General features: G+C 31.8%; 2 protein-coding genes across 4 annotated transcripts; both read right to left on the reverse strand.

The window, feature by feature from the left end:
- Positions 1 to 849: 849 nt before the first annotated feature.
- On the reverse strand, positions 850 to 10,999 carry LOC110632712 (B3 domain-containing protein Os07g0563300). Of its 3 annotated transcripts, none has more exons than XM_021781031.2 (14): positions 10,619 to 10,999; positions 9,038 to 9,119; positions 8,833 to 8,931; positions 7,458 to 7,779; positions 6,960 to 7,299; positions 6,665 to 6,761; positions 5,220 to 5,394; positions 4,840 to 4,919; positions 4,364 to 4,411; positions 4,009 to 4,269; positions 3,262 to 3,311; positions 2,647 to 2,760; positions 2,212 to 2,282; positions 850 to 1,981 (listed from the first exon to the last, which is right to left on the reverse strand). In XM_021781031.2, the coding sequence occupies exons 1-14, from the start codon at positions 10,750 to 10,752 to the stop codon at positions 1,215 to 1,217; spliced, it is 2,640 nt and encodes an 879-aa protein (XP_021636723.2). In that variant the 5' UTR covers positions 10,753 to 10,999; the 3' UTR covers positions 850 to 1,214. The 3 variants fall into 3 exon arrangements, with proteins under 3 accessions (XP_021636723.2, XP_021636724.2, XP_057986325.1); XM_021781032.2 differs by having other exon boundaries at positions 9,038 to 9,151; positions 10,619 to 10,764; XM_058130342.1 differs by lacking the exon at positions 4,364 to 4,411.
- A 6,269-nt stretch (positions 11,000 to 17,268) lies between these two features.
- LOC110664617 (sphingosine kinase 1) lies at positions 17,269 to 22,526 on the reverse strand. Its single transcript, XM_021824363.2, has 10 exons — positions 22,057 to 22,526; positions 21,678 to 21,800; positions 21,481 to 21,581; positions 20,569 to 20,641; positions 20,275 to 20,361; positions 20,082 to 20,159; positions 19,819 to 19,889; positions 18,501 to 18,797; positions 17,841 to 17,963; positions 17,269 to 17,539 (listed from the first exon to the last, which is right to left on the reverse strand). Exons 1-10 carry the CDS (start codon positions 22,382 to 22,384, stop codon positions 17,348 to 17,350), a joined length of 1,473 nt encoding a protein of 490 aa, XP_021680055.2. The 5' UTR covers positions 22,385 to 22,526; the 3' UTR covers positions 17,269 to 17,347.
- Positions 22,527 to 27,907: the final 5,381 nt, after the last annotated feature.

The raw sequence follows: 27,907 nt of genomic DNA on the forward strand, positions 1-27,907 counted from the left end.
TATTTTACTAAATTCTTAAATTTTTATATATTATGATCTATAATTTTGTAAAAAAAATTATGATAATATTTTTGAATAAATAAATAATTATTAAAATTTTTTAACATGATTTTTGAGAAATTTTATTTTTATATGATTAAAAAAAAATTATTTGACAATATTATTTTATTAATAAAATAAAATTAAAGGCACATTTCTTTAAAAAAAAATACAAGAATTGACTAGTAAAAGGTAAATAGGAAAATGCATCAATATACAAGTTGGGCATTTTCAATTCAACTTGGGCCTGTTAAATCATCGGTCAGCTAATTTTCTGTAGACATCAATAACGTTTTAACGTCAAAATTTAAGGAGAAATATATAGTACCTATACCCAAAACTCAGTCACCTGGCAGACAGATCATCGAAAGTCATTTTAAGCCGAAAGAAACTTGATCATATGTATATATATAAACATTCGAAAATAGGACATAACCAGGAAGACAGCTTAAAAGATTCATTCAAAGAGCCTGAAAACATGCTTCCACGACTCGGGCAGCAATTCTTTTCTGTTACAATTTTCCCACCTCATTTACCCGAAATTTAAATATCCCAACCACTCAACCTAATGCATGTCTGCTAAGTTGAAATAAAACCTAAAGCAAGGTAAATTCATTGTTCTATCAAAATTTTCATCATGTTCAATTACATTCCTTCAAACTTGCACAATAATGGCCAAATGGAGCGCATCCTACCTGTTTATTGGAGAAGAATGATGACATGAAAGCTTACACATGTAGGATGTTAAGGAATGGAAGCTTCTGTCAACATTCTACTTATTTATGGGCAATCAATGCATATAAGCTAGAATTACTGAAAAGCAATTTCTCATTTACCAAGTGAAAAAAACTGGCACAGCTGAGCAAGGGTAGTGGTGAGCTCCTAAAAATGAACTACATAGCTTCAACCTACCACCCACTTGATAAGTTATCGTCATTCCCAACTCTAAACTAGTCAGCATCCACTTATATTACAGTAGAGATCACAGTATGAATATGAATCAGCAAAATTATCGGTTACTCAACCATATTGTTGCCCACTCCCAACTATACTTTATGTACAGAACAAAGAAGCGCAATGCCAATGTGGAAATGTACAAAGAGAATTACCCTTGCAATCAGCTCCCAAATCATCCATGGATGGTCAATACAGCATTGCATTGTTAAAGGCATTATCTATCCAGTGGCCGGAGAGGATGCAGACACTTCCATAGAAAAAGTTGCAGGATGATCTTTGTCAGAATCTTGATGACTGCTGCCAAGCATAATGCCATTGCTGACTTTCTCACCCATTCCATGGCCTGCCAATGTTTGATTACTTGCTGAAATACTATCACCATCAAAGCTCAACCTCTGCTGCCTGAGATACCTCTCAGTGGCATCTTGAATCATCTTCATCATGCTTCCAGAATCTGAACCAGGTGACAGCTCTTCCTCTCGCTCAGGCTGGATATTCAGGTCTATTTGGCCTTTAAAAGGTGAAGTGGATGATTTAATTTTGTTGGGATCATCATCATAACCGTCACTGACGACCTTTTTCTTGTTTGGGCTGCTACTTCCAGTGTTAGTTGATGGTGAGGGATCATCATCTAGTAATTTCTCAGGCAAAGTTTGCTGCTGTTTTTTCCTTGTAGTTTCTGCTTCTTTCTCCGATTGCTTCTTCTCACGCTTCATCATTAGGGTTTTGAATCGGCGCTTTACAGTTTGGCACACATTACATGTGCACGTCTGCTTGTGTTTGGGGCCCTTTCCACTTGGGGGCTGAATGCACACAATGCAGGAGCAGCCAGGTCTATGTCTAGGGTGCTTTGTGGTTGCCTGGGATGAAGTTGGAAGTGCCTCATTCTCTCCTAAAATAGCCAAGTTCGCTAGAGTGTCAAGCCCTTCCAATGCTTCAACATTATCTGCTTCTTGTTTAGCAGCCTTCATTTTCTTGGATGCAGCTACAAGTTCACAACCATGATTCCAATTGTCAATTGAGCAGTTGGGGTAGGAAAAAAAAGTACCACCATTTGGAATAAAAGACAATGTTTTAAAATCGTCAGTATGCATAACATACAGCAAGAATGGTACCAGTGTAGAACATGATTGTGGCACTTAGTACCACACATGATAATATTATTCTGTTAATGATGATAAATTTGGACATGGAGAATTAAGACAAAATTTATACCTAAATTACAGGTTGGTAGCAGATCTTCAAACTGTTCAGCTGTCAATTCTTGAGCTGCTGAACACAATGATCTGGTGACATAGAGATACAAACATATTAATAAAATACTTAGGCAGTAATTTATAGGGATTCAGATAATGTCCAACTTTAACACAGCTGTTTGTCCATCTTAGAAAGAAAAGAAGCTAGAAGACTGGCTTAGTCCATTATTTTACCATGCAGTACAGAAAACAAAACATTAAAAAATAAAAAGCAAGAACCTATATGGTGTTTGCTTATCAAATGAATGTTTCTTGCCAAGGGATGAAAAATGATATGGTGTTTCACCATGCATCACTTCAATTCAGAGATCCCACAACATTTCCTCAAAGCATAGAGTAATAAATATATGGGGAGACACTTGTATATGAAAAAACAAATGGAAGTATGTTATACCTTTCTGGATCCCAAGAGTTAGCAGAACATGTCCATTTGAAGTGAAGAAGAGCATTGGCAGGCAATTTGCGCCATTTAAAACAATCTTCACATTGAACCCACTGAATTTTTTGGCTGACAAAAGAAAAAAAAAAGGCTCAAAGTGACAACAGATAGGAAAATGTTACTAACAGTAAAATTTTTAAAAATAATAATAATAAAAGAAATCAGTTAATTGACAGCAGATAGTGTACCGAGTGCCAGGAAAAAAAAAGGAGAGAGAGAGAAAAGATTACGAAGACGGCCAAAGGGCCAAAGGATTATAATAGCAAAACATCATTCATAATCATAAGTTACGTGATAAATCAACAGCTAGAAAAGAAACCACAATTCTCAATAATTTTAAATTAAATCAGGCTAAAGCTCCATAAAAGACGATAAAATTATGATATTCTCCCAGCAAAAAAACCCCATATCATTAAGATTAGAGCCATAACCAAGTTAGATGGTAAGGGCTCTTCAATGAACAAATACTATTAAAAAATAACAGATTCCATTGTCTATGTCAAGAGAAATTTGATAGATTTTTGCATAGGATTGACAAGCCAATCATGCTGAAGTGCTTGAGTAACTTACCCCAAATTATCAGTCGCCAAAATTGTTGGCTTCCCAAGTATTGGAGCATCCTGTGATAGCACACATATGAGTATTGAAAAAAAAAAAAAAAAAAAAAACCAGAAACCTAATAAGGTGTAACAAGCCAAAGATGCAAGTGCTTAAACTCTCCATTCGAACATGACAATATTTCAAGGAATGGTCAATTAATGCTCTGATAATGATCAGTGTTCTTTAATCCAAACAAGGATTGATGATAATGTGCAAGAAAATGTATGCAGATCTTTGCAAGGGTTATCTTTCACACTTTTATTTTCTTTTACTCTTTTGTCTGTGTCAGTACCATTACTGTAAAATTCAATATGACCAAACTATGTCATTACAGAAAATAAATAACAACTCTCAAGTAATAGGAGGAAACTTTTTGCAGCCTTGTACTATGCATCTCAACTTATCTCACCCAACCAATCCTATCATATCATATAAGGAACATTTATGTTCTCATGTTTTACATCTGCCAACTGCCAAGATTTTCACCAGGAAAACCAAAATTTGGGTGGTCTTACTAACACCAGATTATTGGGCTCTCACTGCAGTAAGTCACTAATCATGTGTAACCAGCAAAGTGCAATACATGTTATTGACTATTGATGTGAAATCCAAGTGACCTATTGCTGCTGGCAGTAATATGAGCACACCAGACGGTAGATAAAAAAAAGATTAGTGATCATTGGTCCAAATTTATTTATAACATGGAATTAATCAAACCTCATATTCCTCAAACTCAAATCCCTCAATCACGACAACACTAGGAAAATGGTCAGGAGGAGGACGGAGCAGTCCTTGCGCTTCTTCCCATGTTAGCTTCAGTTCTATCATGTCTTCATTGTCAATTCTCAGGCGCTTACTCTTTGAACCCAATGTGCAGTTTTTCCTCTTTCTGATCGAAGATTTTGCTTCAAGAACTTCTTTTGCTATGTATCCTGATTTGTCAACTTTAGACCAAGGACTAGGATCAGCCAATTCAACCTGTTTGATTGATGAAAACCAGGTTATCCCTATTAATCTTTCAAATAATAAATGGTTAATGCAACTTCAACATAAAAGTCTTTGCAATACTAACATCTCCATTTGTGGAAACACCATTACCAGTCTTACTTGTATCATTGTCCTACAATAAAAACATGAGGTATTAATGATGAACCAAAAATCAATGGTAAACCAAGTAATCTCAAAAGGGTGCGGCTATAGAAAGCTCGAGCTCATATAAGAATGACTGTTAACCATTAGATTAAATATTTGCATCTAGATTCATGCATTTATTAATACATTTTAATTAATTTTGCACAAATGTACGTAGAAATATTTCATCTAATTGTTATTAAGCTCGCCCTCACATGAGGTAACGCTTATATTAGATGCATCCATCTAAAATTAAATCTAAAAGCACAAACTATGCACACATGCATGCCAATATTTATACACTTAGTGATACCTAATGGCATTTGAAAGATTGCAACAGAAAAGTCCAGGGGTTTCCAATTGTCCTGTTCCAGAACATAATGATACACAATCAAAAATAATTTCACAAAGTCATACCTGATCAGATGACGGAGCAGTTGAAGCCTTTCTGAATCCCATTACTAATTTTCCTTCTGGCTCTAATCGACTAAATGTTACTGGGAAAACAATTAAATTTCAGTTCCAATACCAGATAACTCTGAACAATGAAGCAATAATTCTTATGAAGTTGGCACCAGATCACAAGGAAACAAGGAAAAGAAACACACCAAAACTAACAGCCAACAATATTTACCAGATGTAAGAGCCATATTGACAAATCAAATAAACAGAAATTAATCACAAATTCAACTGACCTAAAAATAAGAAAAACAATACAAGGCAAACACAGTATAATCATTCCCAAAAATAAAAATCAGAACTTCTGACTTGTTCTTTCCACTCAATTTGGAAATTACCTGTATCACCTGCTTGCAATCGCATGTTCTGTATGCAAGGAGTAACCCCCTCCAGAACATACATTCTGCTATTATTGTTAGGCCAGAAGCGGAATTGAAATACCCATTCTTTCCCTTTAGAATCCTGGACCTTAAGAGGTAACCCTTCAGGATGAGAGATTGGTGGAAAATAGGCCTGTCATAGAGTGAGGGCATGTTAGTATTGAAGAACCAACAAGAAAAAAAAATTGTAGTGAAGCCACAAGGATAGAGAGGAATATTTTTCTAAAGGTTTCCTTAATGCAATTATGTAATCAGTCTCTGAGCTATCCCATTGGCATGACAGCATATGTATTTTCTAAATATGAGGTTTCACAAATTTCTAATGGTAATTACACCACACACAAGCTGCATATGCAAATATTTTAACAAGCCTTTTTATTCAACTTTCTTTATGGAATATTCACAAAAGAATCAACCAGGAAACTAACAAAATCAGTAATGGTACAACCCATGGTCATTTTCATGATCATATTAAATTTAAATTCTCCCCTTTCTACTTATATTCAAGTCTTCTTCAACTGTCTATTTAGAATCCACCATCAACTAACAGTTCCTGAGGCAGAACACTTTTAACAAAATATGAGCGCCTGAAAGAAAATTCAAGAGCATATGGACATCCCATGTTATTTTCTGCAGTTTGGTCCAGCACTCTTAACTGTGAAAGGATCCTATATTCAACAGCTCCTTGGTCTATATGAAGAACACAAAATAGTACATACAAAGGCATTGCACAGACAAAAAGCAGAAAAATATCAGTAACCCATTCAAGCATGAATGTGTCAGCATTCCACTTAAGCTTGAATGCAAATCAATTGAATGACACACTACCTTGAATCAAATCAATAAAGCATTGATCAGAATTTAATTCAGTTCAGTAGCATGAAAAGGATTTGTAATTTAAATCAGTACTTTAAGAACAAAATAAAAATCAGCTCAATTGAACTGAATTCTCTATGTTAGCCTTGATAGAGTAGGAATGGGGGAAAAGAGTTAGTGACTGTTTGGCATTGCATTTGGAGGTCCAAAACTGTTTGTGTAAATAAAAGTACCATTTTAGATGCTGTTGAAAAAAGCATTTTGAAAAAACAGTTTTGTTATTTTAGTGTTTTTATAACTAAAACTTATCAAATTTAATTTTAAATTATTTTTTAATACTCTCTAACTAGTATATCTAAAAAAGTGATTTCCTCAACAGCAGTTCAAACAGCAATGTCAAACAGGCCCTTAGTATAAAATGAAAATAAACTAAGTTTGTTTTGCTCAATTCATGTGATACCAAACCGAGATCATTCAGCAATTTGTTGGCTGCAATATGCATTTCATCAATCTTCTCTAATATAAAATGGTTTAGAATAGAATGCTGGATAAAGTGAAAAGTCAATCTAGGAAGCATTAGGACTAACCTCTGCACATTTTTTTGGCAGCACCAAACGCCCAATTCGGCCAGCATCACTAGCACTCAACATTTTCTCAAACAAAGGGGTGATTACAGAATTTGAACTTTAATATGGTTAAGGTTTTAGATCACACAACTATAAAGAAAAAGAAAGGCATAAAAAAAGATAGAATATAAGCTAGTCAATCCCTTCAAATCTTACCTATCTTCATAAGTCAAGAAGAAAAAAAGGAAAGAAGAGTAAGGGCAGAGTTCATGACTACAGAGTCCTTCAAATTCAAAATTTATCAAATCAAGGATACTTTCCAGAGATCTGCTGTAGCTCTTCATCAGTAAACCTAGGCCAGTACCGAGGAAGTAACTGGCTTCTTCCACGGGCATCTGCTCGGGGCCTTCCATTGCGAATCTGAGTGTCAGGTGATGAGCTAACTCCATTATGCAAATTACCATGAAACTGCTTTGCAAGCAAAGGTGGAGCAGGTTGCCGTAAAGGAGTTCCAGAGCCCCCAATCTGACCATTAGGTTCATTCAGAGATGCAAAAGGTACAGCCATTCCAAGTTGTGGAGTAGAAGGATCCTCTTTTAACGAAGGCTGCTGTGATATGCCTAAGCACAAACCAGGTTTCTCCTCACTGCTGTTTCCTGCAGCAAAACATTCACGTCAGGTTCAGCAGCCAGTCAGCAACCATATCTGTTGTTTTGAACACATCTTTTTCTTCAGCAAATCAACAAGAAAATGCCAAATGATCACACATTTCTTTCCTTGAAGCAGCAAAAATATTGCAGGTAAAGGATCTTACCTGCATTTCCATTCTCAAGCATATCTTGTGTACCAAGTTTCAGGTTCCCATTTATTAATCTGTCAGAAAAATCCTCTATTCTCCCTTTTTCAAGAGAAAGGGCAGAAGATCTTTCACCGGTATTATGCCTGTCAATTTCATATAGAGTCCTTGGATGCAATTCAGTATGAGGAATAGAGGAATTGAACAAACTGGGTGCTTGCCGCCATGGCACAGGACCCGATCCAGCTAATTGACTCCAATTTTTGACAGAAAGGTCTTTAAGCCTCTCGGAAAAAGGAGCATTATAAAATAAAGAAGGTAAGCATGCGCTGTTTGATGCCTGACATAAAGAGTATGGAACACAGAGTTAATCTATTGCACCACTTAAGATGCATAATGTGAGGTATGATTCAGCTATCATTAATAAACTTCACTCAGAAATAAAGAATTTATGTGATAATGAAGAAATCTAAAGGTGCAAATATACGCCTAATGAAGAAATCTAAAGGTGCAAATATACGCCAAAAATAACGACCATTAATTATACCGCAACTTTGGAGGGGGAAAGGAAAGGAAAAAAAATATGCACAAAATACTCTGGATGACTTCAGAAAGCGACAAAAAAAACTAATGGGAAAAATAATAAAGGAACCATGAAGACTCAAAGATGAAAATAAGGACAAAAACAACATTGAGTAACCAAAGAGGTGTAAAAGGGTAACAATAAGAGGAGACGAGGGTTGATATTTGAGCAAGAAGATCATATAAAAAAAAAAAAAATCCATGACACCATCCACCCTCATGAGTCTGGGAAAACATTCTCTATGTATGATGAATAAGTAAATTGACATATTAAACAAACATCATATAACAGGAAAGTCAAATATCAACATCAAATACAACAACAACAACAACTAAGCCTTAATCCCGAACTAATTGGGGTTAGCAAATATCAACATCAAATATGAAATAAAAAACAGCCTTTTCCATAAAGGCAAACTAATCAGAATTCATCAACTATATGGCCATGACAAAGAGAAATTCAAGCATCAATTTCTTTGCCATCTAAGTAACAATTAATTAACAGATATAGCATCAAAATCATCTTTAACTTTTTACACAGGCAATCATATTTCTACATGACTACTCACTTCAATAATCATGATAGCTACCAGAGTATTAAATCAATATTCACATAGACAGAATATTCAATACCACAATCTTCCTAAAAACAATCTCAATTCTATAAATATATCAAAAGAAACAAATGGAAACAGATTTATCCAACTAATGGAATAACAATTAGCCCATGCAGTCAGAGAAAATCACTAATAATCATGAAGAATACAGAATAGTTATAAATTTTCATGGAAAGATTAGAATGACTTGTTACCAAAAGAACATTTTTCCTTGCACACGCCATGCACTCTATCCCTCCAGCATCCAGTAGTGTAAATGCTTGAATTGAAACAATGCATCCACAATGAACCCGCTGCAGTTAGAAATTAGCCATGAGATGATTTATACTCAACACAGAATAAATTTGGCATACTTCAACCGCATATTTGATATTTAACTAAAAAAAATTGTTTGCTCACCTTCCCACAAGATTCACAACATCTCCAACCAGTGGCATTGAAGTGGAAAGTGTCACAGAATCTCCCCTCCTCATAAGCAGAACTAAATCACAAATAGGCAGAAATAATTGTTAACTGAAAGAAAGATAAAGACGTCAAAATCTCAAAACAGAAGGATATAGTAAAAACTGAATAAACATATAATAGAACATAAGATGAGCCAAGGATATGTTTTGCATCCAAATTACCTAAGAAATTCTTTTCTTTAACAATAATTTTAAGAGAGAAAGAGAAGCCTAGTATCACAGAAAAACAACCACTCTCACATTATCTCAACCTAGCTAAGCTTTAAACCTTCTAGGGAGGTTTTCACATTAAAACATACACACTATCTCAGCAGATTGTAGACCTGTCCCAAGCCAAGCCCATTCATTAGCAATAAGCTAAAGCCAGATAGCTCCTGAGAGTTAATAACCAAAGCATTTTTTGGTTTGTCTTCATGTTAATCATAAATAAATTCACTGACAGCTGGAAAGCAACAAAAATTGCTATTCAGAAACCCAAACCATTCAGAGTTTCAGACTAACATAATACCAGAGACGATTTTCTAGTAGGGTTACGTTTCTGTTGTTGTGTAACTTAATACATGGACATAAATCATATAGGCATTTAAACAGGGTAGAAGTTCAGATGCAGCTCTCATTCTAGTACATTCCTCGCATGATCACTATTGGTACTGGTACCCATTTTCAGCTCCTTTAGTTAAAGCCAAAAAAAAACCCTAGAAATTCGCAATACTAAATACTCTTTGCATTTCAACAGGGTTCCTCCAACTAACACAGAGAGCTGGTTTACCTCAAGCTCTCCCTCAATCAATTCATGGCAAATTAATCTCAATAACACAACCACATCAACAGCCATACCAGAGCAAAAGTATTAATTCCAGCTGCACTAATTAATCTTCAAGATACTAGCAAGAAGTAGGCTATACGTTCATCAATATAAATGATCAGAAATGAAAAACTGCAGTTACCAAATATCATTTCTAGGAGCAGATGGATCGCTACACACATAAACAACTGCAAACATTCCAAATTTGACATAATTATGCAAAGACTACGATTAAATAAGGAAAAAAAGAACATTAAGAGTAAACATTTTCAATTGAGTCATTGTCTAATAAAACACAATACTGCAAAATTTAAAAGCGAAAAAAAGAAGTCTTTTTCCATTGCCATTTAATATAACACTCCAGTGAGAGAAATGAGAAGGCAAACAGTCATCCATTTACGCTAACGCACGTTCATTAGTCATTACTAGTTTCTCCACAGAGCTGGAGGCTAAAGCCAATTTCCCCAAATTAACCTCCCAACAAACTCCAATGTACAGCTCCGGAACCAAAACAAGTTATTAAATTTTAGCAAATAACCGAAAAAAAAACCATATCAGTAACAAGTAATACTCTTAAATTCACCCTCAACCCAATCCACCTAACTCCTAAACCTCGAAATTAACACCAAAATTAACACAAATAGCCAAATTCAAATAAACCACTCCAAACCAAAAAAAAAAAAAATCACAGTGGAGAAGTCAACAACTCACGAGCATCGATCACAAAGCTCCGCAAAGTCTCCGGAACGCAGCCGCCAACCTTTCCTGGATTTGAAGTCCGTACAATCCGAATTGAAGCATTTCTTCGACGTGGAAGAAGACGAAGAGGAAGGAGCAGTAGACATCAAAACTTCACTTTTCAAGCACAAAAAGAGAGAGACAGAGAGAGAGAACAAAGCCTAACGCATAACCCCCAAGAAAAAATAAAAAATCGTCGGAGTTATATTGAGAAAGAAAGCATAAAAGGAAAGCAGAAAAGAAGGCTGAAAATGGAGGTCACGGCCCAATCTGTACAATCAGGCCGTTAGAGAGAGAGCAAATAAGAGAGAGAGAGAGAGAGAGAGAGAGAGAGAGAGAGGGTTTTGGAGAGAGAGAATAAGAAATGGCTAAAGCTACTAGTGAGAGATAATAAATGTCTGTGTGTGTTTTTATGTTGGTGCGCGTGCGAAGATGCGCGTGTGAATGAAAGGCTTTAAAAACACGTCGAGCCGTGAGCGTTGTCGTTTTTATAACTTTTTCTTGTTCTTGTTGGTCAGTTTGGATAAGAAATTCCAAACTACCTGAGAGATCGCAGAACTAAATACACATATTAACTGCCACCAATTATAGTTTGCATTCAATGTACATGAATTTACCAGTATAATTTAATGTATCCATTTTTATTTATTTTTTTAAAAGAAAAAAATCCTAAAATTTATTTTATATTATTATTTGGATTATTATTAAAAATTATCATTTAAATATATTAATAAATAATTATATAAAATTAATTTTAAGTTAAATTTATTATTTTAATATATTTTAATTATATTTTAGTTATAGTAACTCCCACGTGGGGAAGTACTGACCAGTGCTAGAATTTTAGAGGGGAGTTTTTTTTTTCTAAATTGAAAGAAAATTCATTAATTATTCATGGGATGGATCATGCGTGTCCGGAGGGGCCCGCCAGCAAGAGTCATGCAGTCACGTAACGCATAAGGTGTTTTTTTTTTTTTTTTACGTGTGTGTACACGCGCTTTGCCTTTTAAAGTTCAAACTGGGAAGGAAGCGTCTTGTTTTTTTTGCCTCTCGTTTGTGCGTGCTGTCATTAGCTTGCATGATACACGTGTGGTTTTATGGTATTTTTGGGTAAATGTTTTTTTTTTTTAAATGTTGGTTAAATGCTTAATTCGAATATAATTATTAATTATTATACTCAATATTACCACAATTATGATTCAATGAAGTATCCATATAGATTAGTCTGATATGATTTATCCATATTTTTTAAATTTTATTTTATTTATAATTATTTATATTTTAAGAAAATTAAAAAAATATATTATTTTTTTAATTTTATCATTATCTCTATTAAATATAATAATTATTTTTATAATTTTTTAAAATACATCTTATTACTTACTCTCCACATAAATTAGATAAAATAAAAAATATTTTAATTAAATTAAAAAATATTTTAATTTTCTTAGAAAAATATTTTTAGTCAACTTGCAACTTGCGATTTGCGAGCTTGCTAAATATTAGTAATAATTTAAATGCACAATTAATTTCTTGAATCAAACGGTTATGAGAATTTGCTAAACTGAATTAGGGATAGCAACTGATAGAGTACCCACGAAAATCACCATACTCAAATTCGAATCCATTAATATTATCAAAATCCAAACTCGTTCTAAACTCGTTTAAAATTTATTATTAACTACTCGAATCCGTTACAAATCTCATTATTATTAAATGAAAAAATCCAAACTCATTTAATTTTATATATTTCAATTAATATTTTGTATGGAAAATTATTTTAATTAGTAATTTATATTTTAAAATTTTAATAATTTCATAAAATATTTAAATTCTATTTTATATAAAATAAAATATATAAAAATTTTAAAAATATTATTGTACAAATATATATTTTACATTTAATTAAGTATTTATGTAAACGGCTTCGGATAACGGATACCCAACATGTAAAATTCGAATCCGATCAAAACTCATCACGAGTATTATTTTTCAAAACTAAACCCGATTATATAATATCTAAACTTATTCTATTAGGGTTCGGTTTGATTGACTACCTGTAAAAACTTGATCAATTGCCATCCCTAAACTAAATATAATTTCGTCAATCTTACAAGTAGGCAAGTGTGTTAAAATTTGTAAAGAAATTTGATTGATTAATTGAAAAAGTAAGTATAAGAATTTGAAAAAGTAAATTATAGCAGTTTGGAAAAGTAAATGACAACAAAATTAAATGATAAATAGATTTTTGGAGTCTAACTGTGTTGTTGGATTTAATTATCGAGACTTTTCACATTGTTGTTCATCAAATATTTATAACTCTTATTGCAGATATCTCGAAGGATATGTAAGCCTCGCTTTCACGTTTCTGTAGTTGATGAAAGTTACTACCCATTATCTGTAACTTCTTCAAACTTCTCACAATCACTATTAACTGTTCCTGATGACTACCAATATTTGATAGCTTTTCCTGATATTTATCTGCCTTTTATTTATTTATCTCTAAGCTTTTAATTAATTAAATCAATGAAGTAAAAATAATAAAATTAATTTTATAAAAAATTAATTTAATTATTTTTAGAACTAAATATAACAAATTATTTTTTAAAAATAATTTTATTATAATTTAAATTATTTAATTACTTTCTTAAGTACTATACAAAAATCTTAAATCACAAATAAAAATAATCGAAGAGAGTGACTGAAAAAATGTCACTCATCTAATAAACTAAATTTGAGTTCTCACTAATATGATTTGATTGAACAATGCATGTTTGAAATTAAGAAAACCATTTAATTTAATTTTTAGATTCAATAATTAACGGTCAACAAATAGCAAATAACGGCTAACTACTACTTGCTTCAACGATTAAACTTTTCAAACACTTTAATTTTATCAATAATTAAGAGTCAAAACATCAAAAAAAAAATTCATTTTGACTGCTAAATGAAACGAGTCTATAATATTTCAATTTTAACACTTACAATAAAACCAACCAGGTGACCTTTTTTTAGTCCTACATGAATTATACTCTCTTTGTTTATTTTTATTTATTTTATTTTATTTTATTTAAAATTATTTATTATATTTAAAAAATTAATGAGTATTAATTTTTTTTTAATTTTATCCTTTATTTTTATTAAATATAACAAATATTTATATCAGAAATAATTAGACAAAATAAAAAAAATTTAATCAATTACTAATATGTTAATTAACATGCAAAATCTAAATATAATACATAAAAATGGAAGGAAATAATACGTAATATGAATGATATATAACCCCAATTAATCGTATTCTTATAATGGATTTATCCTATAATGGATATAAATTATTATAGATAACCTATGATTAGTGTTGTATATAAATACGTAAGTGTATAAATAGAAAATAAAAATTTTGCATTGGGTACGATTAGTGATACGTAGAAAATAATACATGAATAAGAATCAAAGCTGAAGGACAGCTCAAGATGTAAATATAAATTTCCACACATGTTAAGGTCTCATGATTGGTAGATACGAAATTTCCATATATATATATATTATCATTAATAATTTTTATTATAAATTAAATTACATTAATTAATTATATATTATAATATAAAAATTAGAAATACAAATCCTGATATATCATTTTCCAAATACAATTATTTAGGATTAAATATATAAACATTAAGGCCTATTTGACAATATTAACTGTTTTAGTATCTGTTGTCAGCTGTTTTACTATCAGTTACATATTAGATATTAACTAATAGTAACTAACTGTTTATGTAACTATTAAAACAAAAGTATTTGGCATAAATAGTTATTGAATTAGCTGTTAAATATAAAAATAATAATATAATATTATTAACCCTTATCAAAACGCTCTCTCAAGTTAGAAGGAGTAATTTTTCAGGAATTATTAGTATAAATATTATATCACCTAACAATATAAAATGAGAAAGATATCAAAATATTAAATGCTATATTAAAAGCCATTACCGAGCATTGACTTAAAGTTTTAAGCAAGAAATGAGCTTATGTATAGCTGGGATGACATTATAATTAGCATGCAAAGTGAAGGTGCAAGAATGAGGTTGGAATCTCTAGATCAAGGGATAGAAAAATGCGAAGACGAGCACATATACATAGATTCACGATCATGCCAAGATATATAGAATCTCGGCCACATCTAACAATGTTGTTTTCCTTCTTGTTGGCTTTAATTTCCTAGGAGAATGCCAATTAGTTCACAATCTAGTGAGTACCGACGGACTGTCACATGTAGAGCTCCTCAAAAAACCCACTACAAGATAAAATCAATAAATTTTAGCTTATTAATATCAAAATCATTTCTAAAATTATAAAATTTTAAATTTAATTTCAATTAAAATTAAATGAATAATAAAAATAAGTGATGTTGCCATAAGTCTATTTAATTAGTTTGACAACGATGTAAGTTGTAGTTTTTGAAATCTAGGAATACTCAATTATAATCTTAAGATTCTTGCGAGTATGATCATCACTAGATGCATGTTCATTACTTGTTTATTATCTAAGTTATTCACTTCGTTGAGCCTAAGGATAGTAACAGGTAGGGTACTAATGAAAATCACTCAACTCAAATTCAAATCCGATTAATATTCTCAAAACATGAACCCATCTTAAACCCGATTAAAATTTAATCTCAATTACTCGAACTCGTTCCAAACTCAATTATTATTATCTGGTAAATACCCATACTTATTTAATTTTATATATTTTAATTAATAATCTATATAAAAAATAATTTTTATTAATAATTTATATTTTAAAAATTTAATAATCTCATAAAATATTTCAATTTTATTTTATGTAAAATAAAGTATATAAAATTTATAAATATTATTGTCAAAAATATATATTTTATATTTAATTGACTATTTATATAAATGGGTTCGGGTAACAGACATTCAATATGTAAAACCCGAACCTATATAACTGACCATAAATTTTTGAAATAAAAATGTAGTTGAGTATAAAATAAAAACTTTCAACAGTTATACTGAAAGGCTACTTTTTAATTTAAACTTAAATTTAAAATGTTACAATTTTTTTGGATGAATATAATATTATTTAAGTAAAATTCATTAATTAAGTAACAATTAGAATATATTTAATTGGCTTAATTAAATTAAAGTATTATTAGGGTAAAATAGTAGAAGGATCATTATCAAGTATTGTAACACTCTCAAATGAATTAATTCAAATAACTTTAGGCCCTAAATCATCTGGTCTAAAATGATTAACTCAAATTATTGAATAATTAACCGCTAAGATTGCATAAAACTATTATACAGTTAGTAACCCGCTGATATGGGACTAACATCCCACCGACACAACCTCATGTAAATTGTTCCTTATTTTAAAACTAACGAGAAAACTGCAATATCGTTTGCTTATAGGAAATGGAGTTGTTTTGATATTTGATATAGTTTAGTATTTGTAGGAATGTGCCTAGGGTTGTTGAGAACTATAGAAGAGATAAAAGAGCTTGTTTAACTTATCCGTTGAAAATAGCTAATAATTGATAATTAATAATTGTTATTGATGATTGATTGTATCTAATATATTTTAAATTTTTTATAAAATTATGTTTAATTATTATTGTTATATGTAAAATGATTAATAATGATATATATTATATTATTTATTTTATTATTAAAATGTATATATAATTATCGATTTATTATAAACATATATAAGAATTAAAAATATAATTTTTTTTGTATATACATATTTTTTTATTATATATAATTACAATGAATATTATACTAGTTTAATTATTATTTGTAATATTTTTATATTTATTAATCATTTCTTATAATTATAAATATTTTACTGATATAAAAAATATTTTAGAGAAAAAGATTTGTAATTAATAAATTTTAAAAAGATAATATAGTCTAATTGAAAAATAAAATTAAATAAGCTGATGATGAAAAAAAAATTCCTATTCCAAAGTTGATATAGACTATAGCTAATAAATAGTCTATTAGCTATAGTTTTAATTAGTTTATTAAATAAATTAATTTATCAATTATTATCTACATTCAATAGCTGAATCGAATACCTCAAATTTTTTACGTATATTTCTAGCTCTACCCTGTTTTAAAGTATTTCATTATTATTTTGGAGAACAAAGGAAAGAAGAGAAGAATTTAAGAGGAAGAGTGAAGTGAGGACCTAAAGTGGAGGGGAAGAGAAGGGATAAGAAGCATACAAAAAATGCTTTTTGGTAAATTTTTGAATTAAAGAAATTAAAAAAAAAATTATCAATCTAAGCCTCCATTTATTTCGCAAAACATGACTTGTGATATATGTTTATGTGTTTTCATATTTTAATAAAATTATTAAAGTCTAGAAAATGAAAAATGAATTCTTATTTTAAAAAGAAAAAGTCATTTTACGTTTTCCTTGATTAGAAAAATATTTTTTTGAATGTGAACATAAAACAAACAGGTCCTAAATTCATATCAATTTTTCCATCTAAATCTAAATGAAATATAGCGTGAAGAATATTTTCATTTGAGAAATTTTATAATACAAACTGAAGATGAAAAATTGCATCATTATAAATTGAGAGAAGATGATGGATGGAATTAAGCCTATTCATGGTGAAAACGCCAACGAAACCATGTGGCCAAGTTCATGAGAGACTTCCTTATAATGTTATACAGGGGTAAAAAGAGTAGCTAAACCTTGATCCACTGTTATTTGAAGTTTATCATAGACCATCAAAGTCTTCTGCTCACACTCGTATGATCCATTTCCTCTGGCAAGGACCTCACCATCTACATCAATGATCCCTCCCTTCGTTGGATCATTAGTGAGTGGACCAGGCTCCAAAACAAATGCTTTCACCTGCAGTTTGTTGCAGAACAGAAAATCCATGCTAATTGTTATTAAATCACATGGAGGGAACAGCTAAATTTTGTTTAGGAGGACATTCGAAAATTAGAAGACTAAATTGATACAAGGGGATTTCTCACTACCTGCCCCCATTACATCTAAAGTATCAAGCTATTCTATTTATTACAAACATCAATTCTCAACTCAAATCCAAGTTGTAATGCATCAAACTGAAGAAAAGCCATGCAGAGTGTACTAAAAGCCATAGAAAGTAAACAAAATGAAGTTAATTATCCACATTTAGTAAACAAACCTTGACGTAAATAACATATGGTGATCTGACATGACCTCCATTATTCAACTCTGTCATCAATGTTAGTAAGGATAACTTTGGGCATTCCTTGATGAATATCAAGTCCAAATAACCATCTGAGAACTGCAAATCAATAGGCAATAGAAATGTTAAAATTTTACCTACAGCCAAAGAACAGAAACACTATGATGGCTTCAAATAAATCCTCCCCCGGAACTTTTAATTGAATAGGTTTTAACAGCAGACAAATAGCGCCATCCCCTCTAATTGGTAAGGTTTTCAGAAAGCAGTAGAAAAACTAAGCATCAAATGTTCATTTTCCACACAGCCGGTACTCCAGTAGCAAGAGATGTGAAAACAGCAAAAGAGTTCCATTTCAAAGAGAGCATTTTGTTAATGGTTCACAATGCTAAGAAGCGTTCAAATAAACCAAAGCTAGACCTCTTTCCAAAATAATGAGGAGAAAGAGATTCTCAAATTTCAAATTCCCCTATTCAACGGACTCTAAAGCTTTTTGACTGGATTATCTGTGGAAATGCTAAATAATAAATGGTCAGCGACTGGTCTATCCCATGTAGAGAAAGCTGAAGGTGAAGCCAGGGGTTGGGATGAGTATGTAATGATGTAATAAATTCCTAAGAAAGTACAAGATAAACTGACCTTGGCATCAGGTGCCGCCATGACGTCCTCCCCACCCCAAGGTACATTATGCAGCCAGATTGAAACAAATGGTCCACTAATTGTCCTCCAATCCAGATTGATTAAGTTAACATCAGGTCCCTGATAACCATGTTGTTGAATCTTAACAGGCTGTTCTTGGCTGGGAATGCAAATACTCTGTTTGCCAGTGGATTCACCATTGTAACTACTTGGCTCCCCATAAGCTTCAAATCCAGGTGCAGGTACAAAAGAAATGCGCCCATTATATTGCCTTAGATGGAATATCCGTTGGATAGCCTATACATGGGAGAAGGAAAGCAAAGGACAAAATAATAACTTATGGTTAACAACACTGCACTGAATGAAGCAAGATGTACTGTAACTATGGTTGAACAACAAAACCAAGAAGAAATTACAAATATTCATTGAATAGCCTGTACATGGGAGGAGGAAAGCAAAGGACAATATAGTAACTAAATTGTTAACAACATTTGAATGAATGAACCAAGCGGTATTATAACTAAGCTTGAACAGCATAACCAAAAAGAGAATTTATTGTCCTAGCATCAACTTATAATTATTTTTTCATTCAACAAACCATCCACTTCATGCATTTTCAATTGTTATTTCAGGATATAACAGCTTCAAATTATGAGCATTGAGCAGACGGTTGCATTAAATAATTAAATTGTAATTCCCGAGGTTATAGTTAAAAAATAAAAGATATTCATCAAAAGGACTAAAGGTCTACTGGTGCATGACAGAGAATCATGAGAGCTGCACATGCTGGCCCCATAAAGGAAGCCTCCTTATTAATTTTGAGGAAGAAAGTGAACTTTTAATCAGAATAAAGTTCTAGTTTATTTTAACAATAGAAGTAGTTGAGAAAAGCCTTTCAATCAATCTGGCTAATGCGAACTCACATTCCATTTAAAGCTTTGATAAATGTGACTCTTGAAACAATATTGTTAATGAATCCTACTATTGCAGTGCGAACTGCAAAGAACTGGTATCATGAAACCAGTTACCCCATAAAAGGGAACAAAATTTATCGCAACCCAATTTCTAAGTAGTTAAAAGCCGACTGATGTCCTAGGGAATATTCTAAGCATGGCAACTTGTATAAACAATAACTTGTTCCTTACAACTTTATCTGTAAATTTCAAGCCCAAAACTAAGCAACCACTAGAAAATATGTGAGATGCAGAAAACATAATTAAGTACATATCCATCAGAATGAACAACTGCATAGTCAAATGGAACATTGAGAGGAAAAAAGGAAAAAGAAAAAGAAAAAAAAAAAAAAGAAAGAGCATACGTAGAAATCAATACGGGCACTCCCCATCCACCGGTATTTTTCAGATTCAATGTCAATATCTGCTACCAGACCTGAAATGAAATAAAATAAAACACTCAATTCAAAGGAGAATGATTATGGCTTGCTGCAGGCTTAGGGTTAAAGGTAGATACATTCTTTATGGTACAAAACATTAAATATCAAGTGCAAAATATTAGGGGCACCGAAATTTCAACTTCAACTATAGAACTAGTATTGATATCAATAAGTGGATTATTTTTTACCCCATGATAGCATCAAGACACTGAAAAATTTTGTTTCTCCTTGCAAGATGGCAGCTACATCCAGTGAACACTTATGGCCTGCAAGCAAGTAAAAAATGATATTTAAAATGATTTGAGTGAAAAATTGCAATCAATGGTGAAGACAGAAAATTCAGCATAAATAAACATGAAACACTCAAATGCCATGTTTAACCTCGTATTATTGCAAGAATGGCATTAGATGCTTTACAGGGTTCCCCAACAGAATCCAGAAGAGATTTTGCCATTCCATTTCCTGTACCTGCAATCAGATATAGTTCATTTTAAAAAATCAAAAAGTAAAAAATATGTAGTAGGACTTATGCAACAAAAAACCATCAGCATTCCTGAGGTGAGTTCATGATCATAATGAATTCCCCATGCACAATGGCCACTTCCTAAAATATAATTTAGATGGGCTCAAGCCACACGAGAATTGTTTCTTAAGATAGAGAAAAAGATTAAAAACCTGCAGGGACCATTCCAAGAGGCATTTTTATTGCATCACTCCAGTCCTCTCTTGCTAAAAGTCCATTTACCACCTACTAAAATGTGAAACACTAATAAGGAAGCGAAAGGAACAGAGATCACTAGAAGGCCCTAATTTAACAACAAACAAAATGCATAAAACATGTATGATGGGAAAGCACAAGAATGAAGGAACCATAGCTTTTGTAACAAAGCTTGCAAGAAAAGATAATAACGCGATGCAAATAGAGATTTACAAATATATGAATGATTCACCAGATAGTTATCTCAACAGTTCAATATAACACACATTCAGGCATTAGGACAAACTTAAGTCTCAGTTTACCTACCTGCACGGAAGACACAGCAATATGGTAGTTGTTACAATCCAATTAATAGTTATCTTGTTCCTTAAGTTTTAAATATCCAAGCAGCAAGGTGGAGCAACACATTAATCCCTACATGACCACATTCAAGCAACCTGTTCTGCTGACATGATATGGTTTCAATTCCTTTTCAAGGGTACAACAATCATTCAAGTAGACTTATAATATCAAGAGTGAATTCACATTTAAAGCAATCTGTTTTCTGGAGATTCTAGATTGTGCATCAATCAGGAGGCTTCAACCAAATTGCCATTAAAGGCATATGAAAATGGAAAATCTACCACTCAAATTGAAAAGCTTAAATGAATAACGACAAAATTAATTTTAAGGAGAAACGTTCAATCAGATAATGATCTATAATCCTGGGGAAATTTTCCTTCTAGCCCATGATAAAAGTACCATTGCAAATAATTTTGATTATTCTTACAAAAAGCCACTTCAGCAGTGCATGGCCTTGGTCCAACATTTATCGTTTTCCCAACAAAACACAACACCGTTTATGCAAAAACTTGGCACAGCCAACTAACCTCAACAAGGATGCCATCTCCGCTAACACAAACAATACCATCATATTTGGTGAGATCAAGGGCACTAGCAAACTCCTTGGCATGGAGCTGATATTTTGTTTCTGACAGTATCAGTACAGCATAAGAGCATGAGCAACAATCAAAAAATAGGGAAACATCAAATGTCCAATATGCACAATAAAGTATAAAATCTAAACCTTGCACTGTAATTTGGACATCAGCGTCTTCCAGCAACGGTTTTACCACATCAAGAAAAATTTTTGATGCAGATTTTTTTCCCCCAAATGGATTCACAAACACAAACAGTCTCTTTGGCCGACCTGTAGCAGATTAGACTTTCACTTGACTGCTCAAAATTTCAAATTTTCGCTTTTTATCCTGCCGATTCTTGACAAGCAAACGGCGCAAATAATACAAGGTACTAATGTATATATATATTTTTTATTTTTTAAAAAAAATAAAGATAGGCAAACTAATGTAACGTTCATTCAACCAAGATAGGAATTCCAATTTTTCTCTTATTTTCCTATAATTTTCTCATCAAACAAACATAAAGCGACACTCTAAAAGAATTACCGAGAGAAGCGAGGTAATCACGGAGATGCTGGAACCAAAGTCTCTGTGAGTCCTCATTTAGAGGCTGGAACACAAAATCCTTCCTCACCAGAGGTCCCTTACTCCCTGCACAGCAGATTCCATCTCCGTTATCCACAACAGCCTTGATCCTTATTTTAGCTCCCTCGATTACAAACCCAAGCACCTCTTTTTCGATGGTCAAACATCGTTGACCTCTTTCCGTCCACCGAAGCTTCCCTTCTGCTGTTAAAGTCAACAGCGTGACGGTTCCATTGACCGTGACCCGCTCCGATATTATGGACTGTGGCGAGCTCTCGGATTCATCCATTTTGGGTCTCAAAGACGGTAGTTCAGCTTCTTTGTTAGCTCGATTCCGTTTATATAGAGAACCGGTTGGTGGCGGCTTTTGGTGATGACTGGCACTGCTTAAAAGAACCTGGCGATTATGATTGCTTCGAGTTGCACGCCAGCTGAGGTTGGTTGGTAAGGGATAAAGTCACGCGCCTTTGCTTCCGTGGGTAATGATTTCTTTATCATATGGAATATATCACACCAGTATTTGAAACGTATGATTTTGAAAAAAAAAAAAAAAGCACGAACGTATATTTGATCCGAATTTAAAAATTGAATCAAATCGTCATATTTTGATTTAATTAATTTAATTTTTTAATTTCTTCAATTTAATTTCGATTATAGATAAAAAAAATTATCTAATAAATAAAATTAAAAATTAAAAAACTTTTAATGTAATTATTAATATATAAAGAGAAAGCAATGAATTATAGTAAATCTTAAGATTTTCAAGGACATTCATTCTATATAAAATTATGAACATTAAGTCATAAAATTATTATTATTATTATTATTATTATTATATAAAATGAAAACAAGTAAACTTAAATATTTAACATTTATATAATTATTTTTATAAATAAAATAATTAAGAGTTAAAATGATGGGGAATAATGGGATAGACAATATAAAGGATATAGTTGAATTTGATAATAACAAATTACCCTCTATTTTAATTGGTTAAAAAATAATATAAAATTTTATTATTATTTAAAAAACCTTTAGTATATTTGATTAGTTTGAATTTTTTTATTTAATTATTAAAATTTATCATTTTATTTTAATAAATGAAAAATGCTAACATTAATGAGAAAAATATATTACTTGAAATATATATTATAAATCTTAATATCACGAAAGAAAATTAAAATAAAAAAATTGAGAAAAATTTAAAAAAAAAATTATCAACCACTAAAACATGAGAAAAGAAAAAAGAGTTATTATAAAATGTTATCATAAATTTTGTTTTCTAATTTTATTTTTTATGCCCTTTTTCTTGCAAGGCTGAATTTTTTTTCTATTTAATTATTGTTTTACTGTAATATAAGAAAAATGTTAATAATGAGAAAAATACATTACTTTATATTAGTTTTAATGTTTATTAGTTAATTAGTGTGAAATTTTTTCTAAAATTTAATATAAAAAAATAAATTAGTTTTAATGTTTATTAGTTAATTAGTGTGAAAATTTTTCTAAAATTGAATATAAAAAAATAAATTATGAGTATGTATAACAAGTATAAATATATATATAACGTTTATAAAAATATTAATATTTTAAAAGATACTTATAAGTATTAAAGTTTATTATACTTTATAAATTTAAATGAATTAAGTGGATTATATTAAATATTCATTTAATAAATACGTTTCAATTAAAATTAAGAATTTTTTTTTTATAAACAAAATTAAGAATTTAAAATAGATTAATTGAATTAAAATTTATTATTTTTGTATTATATATATTAAATTAATTATATATTATTAAAATTTAATTTAATAATATTAGAGTAGGTTTTAAAATGATAAAATTTCAAATTTAAATTCAATTAAAGTTAGATTATTTTAATCTTTTTCATAAGAGGAAAAAAAAATATCAATGCTAACAATTAAAATCTTATATTCAGAAATGATCTAAGTGAAGAAACATTTTCAAGTGGTAACTAGTAATTTTAAATATATAAATGGTTATCGCATAAAATAGGAATATAAAATTTTAAAATCATCTCAAATTACTGATTTGATGGTTTGAAAACTTGTGGTAAAATGATAGTTACAAAACCATTTTTTACAATCTAGAACCATTATTTTTCAAGAATAATCTGAACAAACAAGTAATATAACTATATCATACAATACAAAATCATGATAAACCATCATCTAAACAAAAGGTTAGTTTTATTCTCACATTGCGATGCCTTCGGCTTTCTATGTTTCATTGCTTTCTCTAATCACCGAAGACACAATTGACAACTACACCGACCATTCCTCGTGGCCTAGTGGCATCCTCAAGCTTAATTCCTCCTGCCCACCAGTTCGTGTCCCAATTATAGGCCCAAGCTCAACACTAATGATTTTGTGATTGCCTTCAATTCAAAGCCTTTCCTCTCTCTGTCTTCTTTGGTTGGCCTTTACTTTGTCTTAAGAAACAAATCTAGTGCTTGTACGCAACCCATTGTCATTGCAAGTCACCCTCGACACAATCAATGTGTTATGAGTCTTGTTGTGATCTCATCCTCTATCTCTCCCTCTCAAAAAAATATTATTCTTACTGTTGTGGTTTGTTGTATATTTGTAAAGAAAAATTATAAATCCAACATATGAATTCAAATACATGAATTCCTAAAATCTCCACTATATTTGTTTCATTAATTTACCATATAATCACATGAATAACATGTACTATATAAATTGATTTAAAGTCTAATTGTGTACTTTAATTATAGAAACCAATTACTCTATAAATGAATCAAAAGAGAGTCTTCTAAAAAGCCAAGAGTAATGCTAATGCACAATCACTTGCACACACTTTACACTTATGTATGCTTCTATTTACTAATGAAGACAAAACTTAGCTATTTATAAGTCATGGCACCTTTTGGCGAGAAGTTGCATCATTTCACAATGTGATAATTAAAAAAAGTTGTATCTTTTCATATATTTACATCTTTTAATCAATGTATATGACTTTTGAATATTGCCACCTTTTAGTAATGTTTATGACTTTTGGATTTTGTCATGTGACACCCCTTACCCGACTACAGTGTAGCCGAGCAAGTTATGCCACTCAGTGTGCCGAGCACTCTATTTTATCTTAATTCATTTTTATTCTTCCTTTTGAATATAACTTGTGAAATATAATTTATTTAAGCCATTTATCGAAATTATAATTTATTTAAGGTTCCGAAAATTTTAAAAAATCCAGTGAGTCTGGCTAAAAATGGAGAAAACAGTTCTTCGGAACCTGTGAAAAACACTTCCAATATTCATATATTCGTATTCAATTACTCTCAAACTCCAATAATCATCATCTCAACATTTGTCAACCATTCATTTCTCAATTTCAATTTTCAATCATTCATCTCATTTGATAGTTATGTAACAATCACAGATCAATATTCACTTTTTCATTTACAAACACAAATTTGCATTATTTACATGAAAATCAAAATACATTACATAAGTTTCATTACATATGAGAAAATCAAAATTTATTACAGAATGCCAAAATGACACCTAGTGTCCTACCAATGCACTGCAGTTGAGGTGATACGGACACTATGCGAATCGTGAACGGCCTTACCCAATCGTGGTCTCTGGGCCCTCTGTCCAAATCTTGACTCTACGCGTTGCAAAAGCGACGCGCTAAGCATAAAGCTTAGTGGTGCCAATAATACTGAGAAAATACAATATGCAAATAAAAATAATAATTTCCTTGCTATTGTGTTCATAAGAAATGAATAATTACTAACTTATTGTGTAGTCGAGGCTAATCATGTTTCATGATATTAACTTCTTTATGCATTTCGTTAATTATTTTCTTCATGATATTGAGCTTCTTTGTATTTTTGTAATCATTCCTGATACTTAATTTTCGTATTTTCTTTAATAATTAGTTCAATCACAGTTATACTTTTCCATGCCCAAGTAACCTATCTTTGACGACGATCGATCGATAACGGTCGTTGGCACTGGACACCCCGGTGCCTCGGGCCGTCATACCATGGGATGCAGAACGTCAACCACGTATGCAGTCAGTATGGCTAAAAAGCCATGATATCACATAATCGGGTATAAAAGCCATGAATACGGGCATAAAGCCATGAATACGGGCATAAAGCCGTGAATACAGCATAAAGCCTTTCGCGATCGCTAAAACTATACCCTATTGGCATGCCAACCTATCCAAACCAATCACATTAGGCCTACTAGGGCATTTTGCACTTTTAAGTTTCACAATTTTTGAATTTCAAGTTTTCATGTCACTATTCATTTCATTAGTCAACTAAAATGTTGACTTTTGCATAAACAATAGGTACATTGGTTTTAGTACTTCCAACATACCACATTTTGTATTCAAAACTTGTTGGTTTTGATCACTTTCTCAAAGTTTAGGTCATTTTGGCAAAATTGCCAATTTTTGGTTTTGGTGTCACTATTCACCTCATTGGTCAACAAAAATGTTGACTTTTGGATAGAAAATAGGTGTATTGGTTTTAACATCCCAAACATACCACATTTTGTATTTAAAACTTGTTGGTATTGGTTGCCAATACCATTTCTAAGCTTAATGCTAATTGAACAAAATTTTCAGATTTGGTGCTTCATCTTTACTGTTACATTTGTTATTTTTACAGTGGGAATTTGAGGAAATGGTAAACATGAAAGTTGTTCCTTATTTTGTCTAGTTGAATTTCCTTTTTTGAATCACTCCATTTGGAGTTTTGTAGCTCAAGTTATGGCCAAAATAAGTTTATCGCTTACGTGCAATCGCTCATGCCGCACTTTTGGGTTTTGGCGATTTTGGTCCAACTTTGGTCAGTAATTTGATCAAGTTAAGTTCATAATTTGGCCTAACTTTCTTCATATGAAATGTTCTACTATGCCTTAGGTTTTCATCGGTTCAAGAATCGCCTAAATCCAAGTTTTCTAGAGAGAGTTATAGCCATCCAAACATTCTTGCTCAAATGAAAATTCGAAATCTCGATCTGATAAACTTCACTTTGCTCAATGATTTGATTAGGTTAATGGCATAATTTAGATTGGTGTCCTTCATGAAAGTTGTTTGTCTATATCTTATCTTATTGCTGTAAAACTTTCAGGTCAATTAACCATATCTACAGTGAGTTATGGCCAAATGAACGATTCATCGCTCATTTGGTCATTCAGTAGGGCCGCTTGCGGGAGTATCCTGATTAGGGCCAAGTTTTGGTCCTCTTGCTTTGGTCTTTTGGGCATGGTTTCTTCAGAAAAAATGTGCCATTATAAGCCTAGTTTCATGTCCAATTGGCCAAATACCAATTGGACCTACACAGCCAAGGATATGGCAGTCCAAACATGCTGGACTCACAGCCTCATTTCTGCTGTCTCTTGGCAGCCTCCCCATTTTAGTTTACCATGCATTAGCTCACTTCAAATTATGATTTACTTGCCTTAAATGGTCACTAATTGTAACAACCGAAAAAAAAAAAAAAAAAAAAAACAGAGATTTGACTTTGGCGTGTGACAGTGGAATTCCACTGTCACTGCAAAATTTTTTAAAAAAAAAAAAAAAAAAATTATTTCAAAAACGGGAGGAGGAAAACCCCCCCCCCCATTTCTCTTCTTTCCCTCTCCTTCCCTCTCTTCTTCTTCTTCCTTTCTCCGGTGACCGGCCGGCGACGTCCCCAGCAGCTCCCCACCCGGCCGGCGACCCTCCGGCGACGTCCCGTGACCACCGTAAACGGCGGCAAGAGAGGGAGAGGAGAGAGAAACGCGCGCACGATGGCGCCGACTTTCCG

This window comes from Hevea brasiliensis, chromosome 11 (genome assembly GCF_030052815.1).
Source record: "Hevea brasiliensis isolate MT/VB/25A 57/8 chromosome 11, ASM3005281v1, whole genome shotgun sequence".
Taxonomy (NCBI): Eukaryota; Viridiplantae; Streptophyta; class Magnoliopsida; order Malpighiales; family Euphorbiaceae; genus Hevea; species Hevea brasiliensis.